Below are 13750 nucleotides of genomic sequence, written 5' to 3'. Positions count from 1 at the left end.
TTTCCCCTCTCTCTCTCGCTCTCCATCCCTCATACCCTCACTCCATCTCTCCTCTCCCCCACACTCTCTCTAATGACGTAGAAATTAGTCTGATTACATTGGGCGTCTTTGATCTGGCCCTGCACCTGTCCTCTCACCTGTCTTCTCCAACTCGCCTCATTAAGAGTTTTACCTGAGCACGTGAGGGGGTCAGTCCGAGTACCTCCTCTTGTTGTTGTTGTTGTTGCTGTTGTTGTTGTGATGGCGGGGAATAAAATGCACCGGTCCCCCTTCACCATGACCGAGCACAATTCAATTTCCCTGGAGCCAGGAAGAAAGCACAGAAGAAAACACAGAGAAAGGAGAGAGCACAGAGAAGAGCACTGAAGGGAGCACAGAGAAGAGCACTGAAGGGAGCACAGAGAAGAGCACTGAAGGGAGCACAGAGAAGAGCACTGAAGAGAGCACAGAGAAGAGCACTGAAGAGAGCACAGAGAAGAGCACTGAAGAGAGCACAGAGAAGAGCACTGAAGGGAGCACAGAGAAGAGCACTGAAGGGAGCACAGAGAAGAGCACTGAAGAGAGCACAGACGAGAATAGGTTGGATAGCAGCCTCCAGTCCGAACTCCGCCTTGGACACACAGTCAAAACAGGGAGACAGCACTCATAGAGCGCATACCTCCGCCAACGCTTATTCCAGACAACTCAGATCACCAAATTTTAATCAACTCTACCTTGCCCCATGACCCACATATCCACAAAACTTCACTGAAATCCATCGATAACGTTTTGAGATATCTTGTAAAAAAAAAGTTCTGAACCGGGACTCAGACTCATAACCCCCTCCCGACTTCTTTGGCGGGAGGTAACCAGGTACACACGGAGCAGTGGTTCACTTCTCCTACCTGCCGTGCCTCAGGAGACAAGCCTCGTCTTGGAGCACTTTATCTCTGTCCACCATCTGAACTCAAAGGCCAGGTTGTCTCTGCGACAGTCTATGTCAGAACACCTGCTGCTGTTCTCCAGTCATCGTCATCCCTCCTGCAGCATCACGGTGCCTCATGTCAGTCGTTGGTGCCACACTCAGTTGCCTCCGAAAAGCCTCATCTGGAGTATCCTGTCGTCCACCAAAAGACCCCAACACACTCCCATATTTCACTCACAGCCCGATCCCCTCTCCATATATCTACCTGGACACACCATCCACTAATTCCACACCTAGACACTGTACTTGAATTTACCTAAATCCTGCTCTCACATTTTAAGTTGGTCTGTCTTTTAATTCATACCCATCAAATCGAATTTCAGGCTTACTGTTAGTGTTTACCGTAATGTCTTTCCCCATTTTCACTTTCCTAATCCCCATTCCCATCCCCCAGGTGTGCTGAACCCATAGCCGACCGAGGGATGAAGGTGGCCAACCTGGTAACCCGTCCCCACACCTTCGAGTGCTCGGCGCCACATCCATTCGTGCAGGAAGGGGGCAGGTCTGGGCCGCTTATCGTCTCCACCATTGTGATTGGGGTCATTCTGCTGCTGACCGGCACTCTCATCTTCACCTATGTGCTCTATAGGCGCAGCAGGGTAAGTAAACACACACACACACACACACACACACACACACACATACATATTAATTGATTAATTAATTTATTTATTTATGTGTCCTGCGGAACACGATGGTATCATTTTCGGCAACTCGCCCTATACCATTGAATGAGATTCAGCCTGTGTGTGTGTGTGTGTGTGTGTGTGTGTGTGTGTGTGTCTTAAGTCACAGGTTTTGTGGTGGATTAAAATGAACCTTCCCTGGTGTGTTCGTCCACTTGCTCCGAAGGTATTCCACTATATACAATTTTCCAACCATGTTTTTTTTAAGGGGGTCACCCCCTCCCGCCATTAAAATTAAAACTGATCAGAAATAGTGAAAAGAGACCAGATATTATTTTGACATCTTACTTAATGTTGTACAATGAACTCTCATCCACAGTGTAATATTTGGGAGCGTGACCTTGCCCCCCCAATGATTCTTGGGGGTTTAGCCCCCTCCCAGAAATTAAAACAATCAGCCAGTTCGTCCGGATTCTTGACAATGTCTTCTGCTACATAAAACTTTCCATCGTTATTTTTACGGGGACGTCAGCCTTCCTCCAAAACTACAAAGGATACAAAATAAGGGAAGGAGAACAGATATCACTTGATATAATAGTACACAATGTACAGTGGGCTTCCAAACCACCACTACCACTACCACTTTATAAATCTTGGTACATACAACGTCTGAACTCCTGCTAGTGACGCCAACTTGGTTATTTTCTTCAAGATCTGAGAGACGTAAATTGAGATCTCGCAGGTCTTGTTAATTCAGGAACTCATCTAACCACTTGACGTATGAATAAATTTATATGATGGTCAAGTACTGTGCTAAAGAGGGGAAGGCGGTGACTTAATCGGTAAAGAGGTGGCCTGCAGTCCTAATGGACCTAGGTTCGAATCCCCGCTAGGGCAGGGAACAGTAAACCTATTTGAATAAAAAAAAAAAAAAAAAAAAAAAAAAGATCTACGGAAAGACCCGCCGACATGTCGTAAAAGTACCCCCGCAAATACCAATACACCAGTCATGTATGAAACAGCCCTATCATGTATTCAATATGGACGGTGGGTGTTGGCGCCGAAGTGGTGACATGTGGAGGTGTATGGTATGCAGGAAAACTACTGGGCCTAGGGATCAAGCTGTGAAACCTATGCCCAGAGTCGGACACTAAAAAAAAAAAAAAAAAAAAAAAAAAAAAGGAACGTGGTGTTTGTTTTCTGTTCACTGAATACTTAAGTGAAAATATTTAAAATACTACAATACCTATACAAGCAGCAGGTCACATTACACAAGAGTATGGCAGACATGATGAAGTTAGTCCAAGTCTACACTTCGGCAATAGTCTATGATAATGAAGTTGAAAATCTTATTTAACTGTAGAGGAAGTTATGAAAAGCACCAAACCCAGTATGCATTTGTAACTGGAGATTTTAATGAAAAAGTAGGCAGTTTGACGAAAGGAAAAGACATTGTGTACTGACCAGTTATTTTGAAAGGAAACAAAGTAGGAAGTGTACTGTGGTTTATGTAAGGGGCTAAATAATGAAACAAACAATGAAAGCAAAGTTCATCCTCTCTGGGAAATCACATGTAGATATAGATAGGAAAAGTGCGCTGAAGAGAGTAAATGTAGGAAGCAGCCACAGAATGGTGAGAAGCCGAGTAATGTTTAATATCAAGAGAGAGAGAGAGAGAGAGAGAGAGAGGGAGAGGTTAATTGGAAGGGAACAGCCAAAGCACGTAACTCTGAGAGAGATGGCAGCTACGTATTAGTGATGTAAGACTCGCGAGTCAATCGTTCAAATCGAACGATTCCTTTCGCTGAATCGGGTGTATCGAGTCATTGTTTTCATTAACTCGTTCACTTAGTATTAGTTTATATTCTAACATTATATTTCGGTTGAGACTCGAGAGTGGTATGTGCACTGCTCATATCACTGCCTGGTATGAGGACACACCACCACTCATACCACACCATCACTGGCTGTTCACTGACCTAGTGACCAGACCTTTTGCTCGTGGCAGGCTGCGGGTATCAGCCTCGAGTTATGGACACAAGTGTCACGAGAGACATAACTTTAGAACTCGACTGACTCAGGCCGCTCCGGGCAAATGTGGCGGGGCCCGACCCGGCTCACCACTCACGAGTTTGAAGTACCCGGTCGCGGTATAAGTATTGCTCAGTGTTCACACCACTGCTTGGTATGAACAGTAGTGTGAGCACACATCACCACTCATAGCACAGGACCACTTGCAGGCAGCGTGTTCCAGCCTCGATTATTGAGTATGAACAAGAACTCGTATTACATGACTCAGGCCACCCCGGACAGATGCGGTGGGGCCCGGCCAAGGCCCGGTGTAGCGTTATGATCTGTCCCCCTGTCCGCCCCCTACGGCGCATGCGCGGGAGTTGCCAGAGGCCGCCACAAATATGCCATTTGTTCTCTGATCTCCGTAGGGGTAACATGATCGGAGCCTCTCGCCCTTTGTTTACAAACGGCAAATGGTCATTCCGGCGTCTCATATCATTCGTCTCAAAGCTTTCTCGGGTAGTTTTCGCCCTTAAATTAAATTAGGTTAGGCGGAAAGCAGTAAAAATTCGAATTTCTAAGGTATGAATGAGTTAGGTTGGATAAACATAGTTATAATTAATCATCTGGGGACGAGTTATCTAATCTGTTAGGCGTGAGGATTGCCTCAGCTTTGAATCTTTACAGGAATGAGTCAAGCTCGTATTGTCCCGTGTATTAAACCGTTTTTATCATACATATCCTTGAAATTATAAATAGTTTTGGCACACACTGCCTCATTCGGTTGTGCATTCCACTGATCAATTGTCCTATTAGGGAAACTGAATTTCCTTACATCTTTATCACCTCTATTTTTATGCTGTATTTTGCAATGTCCTCTTGCTGATGCTTCACACATATGATATATATTCATTTATGTCTATTGTCTGTTCCCCTGATATGCATTTATATAGCATAATCATGTCTCCTCCTCTCCTGCAGCGTTGGTAAATTCAATCTTTCCAGTCTTTCTCAGTAACTTAAATCCCTTAAGCTTGGTACCCATCTTGTAGTGGCCCGTTGTACTTTTTCAATCTTATCTGTGTTTTTTGAGATGAGGATTCCAGACTACTGTGATGCATACTCCAGAGTTGGTCTGATGAATATCTTCCTCAGCATATCTTCATTTATATACGTGAATGCTATTCTCATATTAGCAAGCAATGTATACATGTTTCGTACCTTCTCAATGATGTGATCATCAGGAGATAGTCTGTTACTGATAATTACTCCTAGGTCCTTCTCCTTTTCTGATATGTGTAGGGTTGATCTTCCTAACTTATAATACCAATCTGGTCTTTTCTCACTTTTACCAAATTTTATTACATGACACTTGTCCACATTAAATTCCATTTGCCATTTAATGCTCCATTCATAAAGCTTGTTCAATTCCTCTTGCAGCTCTTTGCAAGAATCTATGTTAGTAATTTTCTTTTGAATTTTTGCATCGTCTGCAAACATACTTAGATAGCTTCCTCTCTGCGTTATATATTCACTTTAATACCCACCCAACCCCTTTTAAATGCCATAGAGTCAATAAGTGGCTTGGTGCTGGCTTTTCCTTTTCCTTTTTTTTCCAATTATCCAATCCAATCCCTTTAGTTTGAGAAATCTTACATCTCCCTTTAGTTTTGAGAAATCTCACATGAGTGTTAGGCTAGTCCAGTATAGTTCAAGTTCAGTCAGTGTGAAATGAAAATTAGCCTCTGAATTTCATTTATGGAAAAGTACTTTTAGCTCCAAACACTATGAAAACAGTATGCACTCCACTAGGGTATGCTTAGTGAAGTTTCCTGTTCACACTGTTACAGCACTTCTACTGATTCAATGGATAATGATAAAGTTAAGACCCTTATCAGTTACGTTACTGAGATCACTTCAGATACTAGTTGTTATGGGAAATAAAAAATAAAAAATCCTAAGTTAGGTTATTCAGCACATTGGGTACATTACTACACATCACTGATTGGCATATTTTAATACCAATCGTTTATTTAAATCTGCACACGTGCAGTAACATATACCCTGTCGTGTCCAGTAGCACAGGATATATTTATATACTGTACTATCAGTGGAAATGCAATGAACACAGTAATAAAAAATAAAAAAAAAAGCAAAAGTTAGCACCAAGCCAATGAAAATATGGCACTGAGGTGGAAGGGGGTTGGGTGGTTATTAAAGTGAAAATATAAGGCTGAGAGATGAGACACATGAAGTACAAGAGGAGGTGAATAATAAGCGCCAGTACCAAGCTAAAACAATGACTACATGGCACTATAATGGAAGAGGGTTTGGTGGGTATTAAAGTGAAAATGTAAGGCAGAGAGGTAAGACAGATAAAGTACAGGAGCAGAGTGGGAAGAGGGGAAGGATGGAGATTAAAGTGCCCTTTTTGCGACAAGCAGGGATACTGAGGAAGTATTCTGTCCCCCCTCCCCAGAGGGGTACTATCAATGGAAACTAAGTCAGCTCCCAGTCACGGTTATCTCACGAGTCCTTTCCCCTCGGGGAGGGGGGGATAGAATACTTCCTCAGTATCCCTGCTTGTCGTAAAAGCCGACTAAAAATCCTTCCCCTTTTCCCCCTCTGCTTCTTGTACTTTATGTTCCACCTCTCTGACATATATTTTCAATACCCACCCAAGTTAGTGCCATATAACTTAGTCATTGAATGGAATGGATTATTAAAAAAAAAAAAAAAGAAAGAAAGAAAGGAAAGCGAGCACCAAGCCACTCAATGACTATATGGCACTACAATAGGAGTTGGGTGGGTATTAAAGTGAAAATATAAGGCAGAGAGGTGGGACAGATAAAGTACAAGAAGCAGAGGGGGAAAAGAGGAAGGATGAAGATTAAATTGTTCCTTTTAGACGGTTTTTACGACAAGCAGGGATACTGAGGAGGTATTCTATCCCCCCCATCCCCAGGGGGAAACATAGTCATTGAGTGGCTTGGTGCTCGCTTTCCTTTTTTTTTTTTTTTTTTAATCCATTCCATTTCCTTCCATTCCATTCATGAGTCCTTTACTCATCCCTCTTAACCACCTGTGAGGTCTACAAATACCTGTACACTAGTCAAATTTAACACAGTGAGAACTACTCAGCTACAGACCAGTATCACTGACCAGTGTTGTAAGATACTAGAAAAGCTGATAAGGGAAGTTTGGGTAAAACATCTAGAACATGGTATGATAAAAGAGAGGCAGTTCGGTTTTAGGAAGGGAAAATCATGTGTTACTAATCTTCTAAGCAATTATGACAAAGTTAGAGAAACATTACAGAAAAGAGAAGGATGGGTGGACAGTATCTATTTAGATTTTAAGAAAGCATTTGACAGAGTACCGCACCAAAGACTTTTATGGAAACTGTACCATCAAGGAGGTATCCAAGGCAATCTCCACTGTTGGATGCAGGATTTTCTCAGAAAAAGGGAAATGAGAACAATATTAAGGGGAAATTACTCATCATGGAGGGAAGTGACCAGCGGAGTGCCACAGGGCTCAGTTATGTTTTTAGTATATATAAATGGCATAGATAGTAATATTGGAAACGGAAGCTATCTAAGTATGTTTGCCGACGATGCAAAAATTCAAAAGAAAATTACTAACATAGATTCTTGCAAAGAGCTGCAAGAGGAATTGAACAAGCTTCATGAATGGAGCAATAAATGGCAAATGGAATTTAATGTGGACAAGTGTCATGTAATAAAATTTGGTAAAAGTGAGAAAAGACCAGATTGGTATTATAAGTTAGGAAGATCAACCCTACACATATCAGAAAAGGAGAAGGACCTAGGAGTAATTATCAGTAACAGACTATCTCCTGATGATCACATCAGTGAGAAGGTACGAAACATGTATACATTGCTTGCTACTATGAGAATAGCATTCACGTATATAAATGAAGATATGCTGAGGAAGATATTCATCAGACCAACTCTGGAGTATGCATCACAGTAGTCTGGAATCCTCATCTCAAAAAACAGATAAGATTGAAAAAGTACAACGGGCCACTACAAGATGGGTACCAAGCTTAAGGGATTTAAGTTACTGAGAAAGACTGGAAAGATTGAATTTACCAACGCTGCAGGAGAGGAGGAGACATGATTATGCTATATAAATGCATATCAGGGGAACAGAAAATAGACATAAATGAATATATATCATATGTGTGAAGCATCAGCAAGAGGACATTGCAAAATACAGCATAAAAAGAGAGGTGATAAAGATGTAAGGAAATTCAGTTTCCCTAATAGGACAATTGATCAGTGGAATGCACAACCGAATGAGGTAGTGTGTGCCAAAACTATTTATAATTTCAAGGATATGTATGATAAAAACGGTTTAATACACGGGACAATACGAGCTTGACTCATTCCTGTAAAGATTCAAAGCTAAGGCAATCCTCACGCCTAACAGATTAGATAACTCGTCCCCATATGATTAATTATAACTATGTTTATCCAACCTAACTCATTCATACCTTAGAAATTCGAATTTTTACTGCTTTCCGCCTAACCTAATTTAATTTAAGGGCGAAAACTACCCGAGAAAGCTTTGAGACGAATGATATGAGACGCCGGAATGACCATTTGCCGTTTGTAAACAAAGGGCGAGAGGCTCCGATCATGTTACCCCTACGGAGATCAGAGAACAAATGGCATATTTGTGGCGGCCTCTGGCAACTCCCGCGCATGCGCCGTAGGGGGCGGACAGGGGGACAGATCATAACGCTACACCGGCTCACCGAGTCACTGGTGACTCACGAATTGGAAAGGATTTTAAATAACAGGTCGCTGTGTTTTTCATTTCTGTTTTATTCTAGCAATTAAATAATAATTTATTAAGCAATCTAAATATTTTTCTTTATCCTACTAATAATTTAAAGCTATTTACATCACCTCAGAATGGCTTAACGTTTTTTAACGTTTTTTTTTTTTTAATGCAGTCCTCTCAGTGCCTCAGTTTGTTTAAGGTTGGTTTAGAGACGATTCAGTTTTGGTAACCCCATCGAGGATAATGGCGTCGGCCAAAAGATAGAAAGATAGAATTTAACTGCCAGAGTTTAATGGATTATGTTTATTTTTGCTCTAAATATGTCATTATTCAATTTATTTAACGGAATAGTAAAGTTTTTTTTTTTTTTTTATGTAATATAGGTGTTTCATTCTTTACCCCGATAATTAAAATTTTCTTGCATCAGGTCCATAGTATGAATAGGAGGGAGTTGGCAACATTCAATGATTAAGCGAGTGTTGAGCGAGCGAGCTACGCTCTATCACCCATCACCGACGTGCTCGGCTAGTCGGCTGGCAGAAATAACGGTTGCTGCAGCCAGGCTACTGACTTGGTGAATCGAGTGACTCAACTACCCGATTCTCTTCGGTGACTGACTCATAAAAACTCGAGTCACCAAAGTGAATCGAGTTTTCCATCTCTACTACGTATAGTTTGTTAGGTGTCACGTGGAGATATTAAATTCATTCATACTTCATCCAGTCCTTTCCTTCCCCATCACAAACATAGGGACCCAGAACTAGACTACATATCACCGAAATTTCTGGCGAGGCTGGCCAACCTCACTAACCCCTGAATGGCCTTAAAAAAAGAAAAAGTAATTCCTCGGATATACAGTACACCCTTTTAGGCGCCACCTGGTTGGAGCGCGATAACCCACTTGACCACCAGGCGTCATTTAGTTATATGGCAACCAACCAGCGTATTTGATGGTTTCCTGGCTTACAGTAAACCATTTGGCTTGTCACTCAGCGTAGAACTACCTAATGACAGCACTACATGGAATGTCTGGATGGTGAACACCACCATATACCACAGGCAACTCCTTCAGTTCGATGACGCATTTCTTTTCTTGCCTTTTCCAGACGATTTTCTATGGCTTTAAGGTAGGCTTTAGGAACTAGAGGGGTTGGGAAAGCCTTCGTCACCACCCTCACTTACAGAGGTCCTTCCCAAGCTGAATATGGCTTTCTGGTGCCAGCAAGACTAAAATGAAAATGCCTCATCAGATTCGAGAGAGAGAGAGAGAGACACACACACACACACACACACACACACACACAGAGTCACGTTGTTCTCTATTTTAATCTTCGTTTATTTATGGGCACACATTATAATATATATATATATATATATATATATATATATATATATATATATATATATATATATATCGTCAGCCACTGCAACTCCACTGCTGAACAAAGGCCTTCCTCAACTTTCTTCTCGAATTCCTTGACTGAGCCAATCTCTGCCACGTTTTGCCTGCAGACTTCTCTATCTTATCTCTCCATCTCCTGTCTGGCCGTTTTCTGCTACACTTATAAACTCTTGGAGTCCAGTCAGTCACCCTCTTGCTCCATCGGTTACTCCTTATTCTTGCTACATGACCTGCCGACATCCATTTCTGTTCTTTATACAACTTCTCTAATGCCGTTGACTTTAGTCTGCACTCTCACCCAAGTTGATCCTTTTCCTGTCTCTTGAAGATATTCCTAACACTGACCTTTCAATTGATCTTTGAGAATGGATTCGTTGATTTTCCATCGATTTTGTCAGTTTCCAGGTCTCACAACCATACGTCATAGCTGGAATTATGCATTCGCTATATGTTTTTCATCTCACACAAATTGGCAAGCTACATTTCATGGTGTCTCTGTTTACAGAAAGCTTTCCATCCATTTGTAATGCGTTTTTTTTTTTTTCTTTTTTGTCTCGGCTACCTCCCTTTCCTTGGGGGAAGCAGCCTAGGTATATAGATAGATAGATTATCGCTAACATGGTCTTTCGTTAATTTTAGTATTTCCCCAATGTAATTGTGGTCCTCGACATCTTCAAGAATTTCTTTGCTTGTTCTGATGACGCTCTTTGGTATTTGTGGATTAAACATTAGTTTTACTCCGGTTCATCTTTAGTCCTACTTTGAGACTTTCTCTGTTCAGGTCATTTAACATTTCTTGCAATGTCTCTGCTGTTTCTGAGATTAGGACAATGTCATCTGCACATCTTGAATGGTTTAGCTTTTCTCCATCTATGTTTACTCCTTTGTTTTCCCAGTCCAGCTTTCTGAAAATACTTTCTGTGGTTGCTGTAAATGATTTTTGGTGAAATTCTATCTCCCTGATGCACGCCCTTCTCAGTCTTAATTTTTTCCGAGTCCTTTATGTAATTCAATTTTAGCAGTTCCCTCTTTGGCCTATATATGTTTCAAGCAGTTTTACAATGTTCTCATTTACTCCATCTTCCCGCAATGAATCTATAATTGCTGTGTGCTCCACTGAGTCGAAAGACTTTTCGTAATCAAGAAAACCTAAGCACGGTGAATTTTTGTAGTTTTCTCAAATAGGTAATTGAGAAAACGTTTTACATATATATATATATATATATATATATATATATATATATATATATATATATATATATATATATCACAATAAGGATTAGCAGATTTTTCTTCATCTGAAATAACATCATATTTATCTTACTTATAATTGTCATTGTGCATTGCGTCTACCCACAGGATCGGCAGTTGTTCGGAGAGAGGGTGAAGTACAGGAGGGCACAGAACGAGGATGAGGAGACTATCACCCAGACCGTGCACTCCTAGACCATGCCACACCTGCTATACACCTGCCATACACCTGAAGTAACTGCCATGACTCTAATTAACCCCTCCTAACACCTGCACCACACGAATCATACACGTGTCATATACCTGTCACATACCTGTCCACACTAGCTCTGCACCTGTCACACACGTTATACATCTGCCATACACCTAAAATTTACTGCCCTTCCTCTGATCAGCACCTCCTAACACGTACACCTCACCTGTACTACATCTGGCCTACACTTGCTTTACACGAATCACACACCTATCTCAGACCTTTCATACAGCTGTCCTACACCTGTCATACGTCTCACCCAAACGTTCCCTCAAGCTAATCCACACCTCATGACACCTGGCCTACACCTGTCATACACCTGCACCACACCAACTCTAATTTACATCACCTTACACCTGCTCCACACCTTCCTTAGCCTTGTTTTACACCTGTCATGGATCCAAGTGTAAGTTTTTATTATACCCACACCTTCCAGTCACTCAGGTGCTTATTAAACCAGTCTCATACCTGTCCTTAATTGCATCTCACCTGGTCTACTCCACTTGTTCTGCTGGAGTTTCAAGCGGCTTTTTTCTGCTTCTTTAATGAATACCTAACTCCTCTAACTCTAAATAATCTAAACTGAATACAAATCGTCTGAAGGGAACAAAAACAGAATAAAAAGGAAGTCATCGTTTTGGAAGGATTGATAGAGGCTTGACATTAAATTAAGCACAGTCCCCATCACACCTGCCTCCACACATACCTGCCAACCCACACACCTGCCTCCCCATCACAGCTTCCTCCCCAGCACACCTAACTACACACACCTGCCTCCCCACACACCTGCCTCCCCACACACTTGCCTCCCCAGCGCACCTGCCTCCACACATACCTGCCTCGCCACACACCTGTATCCACACACACCTACCTCCACACACACATTCCTTAAAACATATCTGCCTCCACACACACACACACACACACACACACACACACACACACACACACACACACACACACACACACACACACGCTCGCTGGTGCAGTGGTAACGCTCTCGCTTGCCAACTGGTGGACGGGAGTTCGCGCCTCGCTCAGGTTGCGAAAAGTTTCACTGACGAAGTGGGTGGTTACTGTCCCCCTTGAGCAAGGGGACGGGTGTGTGCGTGTGTGAAGGTCACAGCCTTGCCCTTAGATCGGACTATATGAGCTCCCAGCTCCCTTCCGGGAGGGTAAAAGCTGACGATCACGACCATCAAGTGATCCTGACCGACCCGGTGAATTACACACACACACACACACACACACACACACACACACACACACACACACACCTACTGTGCCTCCACACACACTTGCTTCCTCGCACATCTACCCCCTCACAAACCTGCCCCCTACATACACCTGCCTGTCTCACCTACCTCCTCCCACATCTATCCAAACACCTGCCACTGTCTCCGAGGACTCTACACACCTGCAAGACACGTGAATCCCTCGCCATCTCCAGCACAAGACTTCCCCACGACGCGGTGATTGTGATGAAGGTGTCAAGAGGAGAGTTACACATACCCAAGCGACGTGAAGGGCAAAATCAACAGTATTTCTTAGTACATTTTTAATACTATTCTCGAAGTACCATACACAGTTAAGTCAACCAAATCTAAGCTTCCCTAATGCTGCCTAACCAAATCTAATCTAACAATACCAAAGTTAATATCAAAGCAAAGCCAACTTCACCAAACCTCACCCACTACAAATTCAGACGCAACAGTATCATCATATTGTGTTAGGCCATTTTAGTAAGCCTCATATTCGTACCGTGAAATGAAAAGTGGAAAAGAAATGGAGCTGTTTGAATCACACTGACTGTAGATTATGTCCCAAGTGTTAGTTTTCATCAAGGTTCCGTAACCTAAAAATCACTGGAAGTTTTTGGCTAAGAATTAAGTACTAGCAATATTACAGTTCTCCAAGGGTGTGTCACTTCTGTTGCTAAAAACTTACTATAGCCAAAACGTTAAATTGTTTGTCTTTCTTCCAAGCCAGATGGAGTTAGAGTGAACAGTTTTTGAAGAAGTCCCCCCTCCCCCACCCCCAGTATGCGCTAGAGTCAATATGGCAGTGGTAATGCAAGCATGTTGTTCAGACCCGAGATTGAATTGGTGAGGAGAGAGTGACAGCTGAATTTATTGTAAGTTCTAAAATCTAGCGACTGATTTCAGACGTGTGTGTGTGTGTGTGTGTGTGTGTGTGTGTGTGTGTGTGTGTGTGTCAAAAATAAGGTGTAAATTTAGAAGCCTTTACTTTGTGTCCATAAATGTGTGTGTGTGTGTGTGTGTGTGTGTGTGTGTGTGTGTGTGTGTGTGTGTGTGTGTGTGTGTGTGTGTGTATAAAAGCCTTCTTAAACATTAGAGTATACACTGATATCGTATCCATAAGATATACCATGAAAACTTAAGTGATTATTTTTAGGTATTTTAAGTCAA

General features: G+C 42.1%; 1 protein-coding gene across 1 annotated transcript in view; it reads left to right on the top strand.

Annotated features, from left to right (window-relative positions):
• Positions 1–13523, top strand: part of LOC145410686 (uncharacterized) — a 244934-nt gene extending 231411 nt beyond the window's left edge. Inside the window, exons 9-10 of the mRNA XM_080280799.1 lie at positions 1359–1563; positions 11177–13523. Coding sequence (XP_080136925.1) covers positions 1359–1563; positions 11177–11263 — 292 coding nt within the window. The 3' untranslated portion in view covers positions 11264–13523. The remainder of the gene's footprint in view (positions 1–1358; positions 1564–11176) is intronic.
• Positions 13524–13750: the final 227 nt, after the last annotated feature.

Source organism: Coenobita brevimanus, chromosome 86, assembly GCF_032717465.1.
Source record: "Coenobita brevimanus isolate Jiangsu-jjx chromosome 86, ASM3271746v2, whole genome shotgun sequence".
In the NCBI taxonomy this organism is placed as follows: domain Eukaryota; kingdom Metazoa; phylum Arthropoda; class Malacostraca; order Decapoda; family Coenobitidae; genus Coenobita; species Coenobita brevimanus.
The sequence above is the reverse complement of the archived record's forward strand: the minus strand, read 5'-3'. Positions and strand labels throughout refer to the sequence as shown.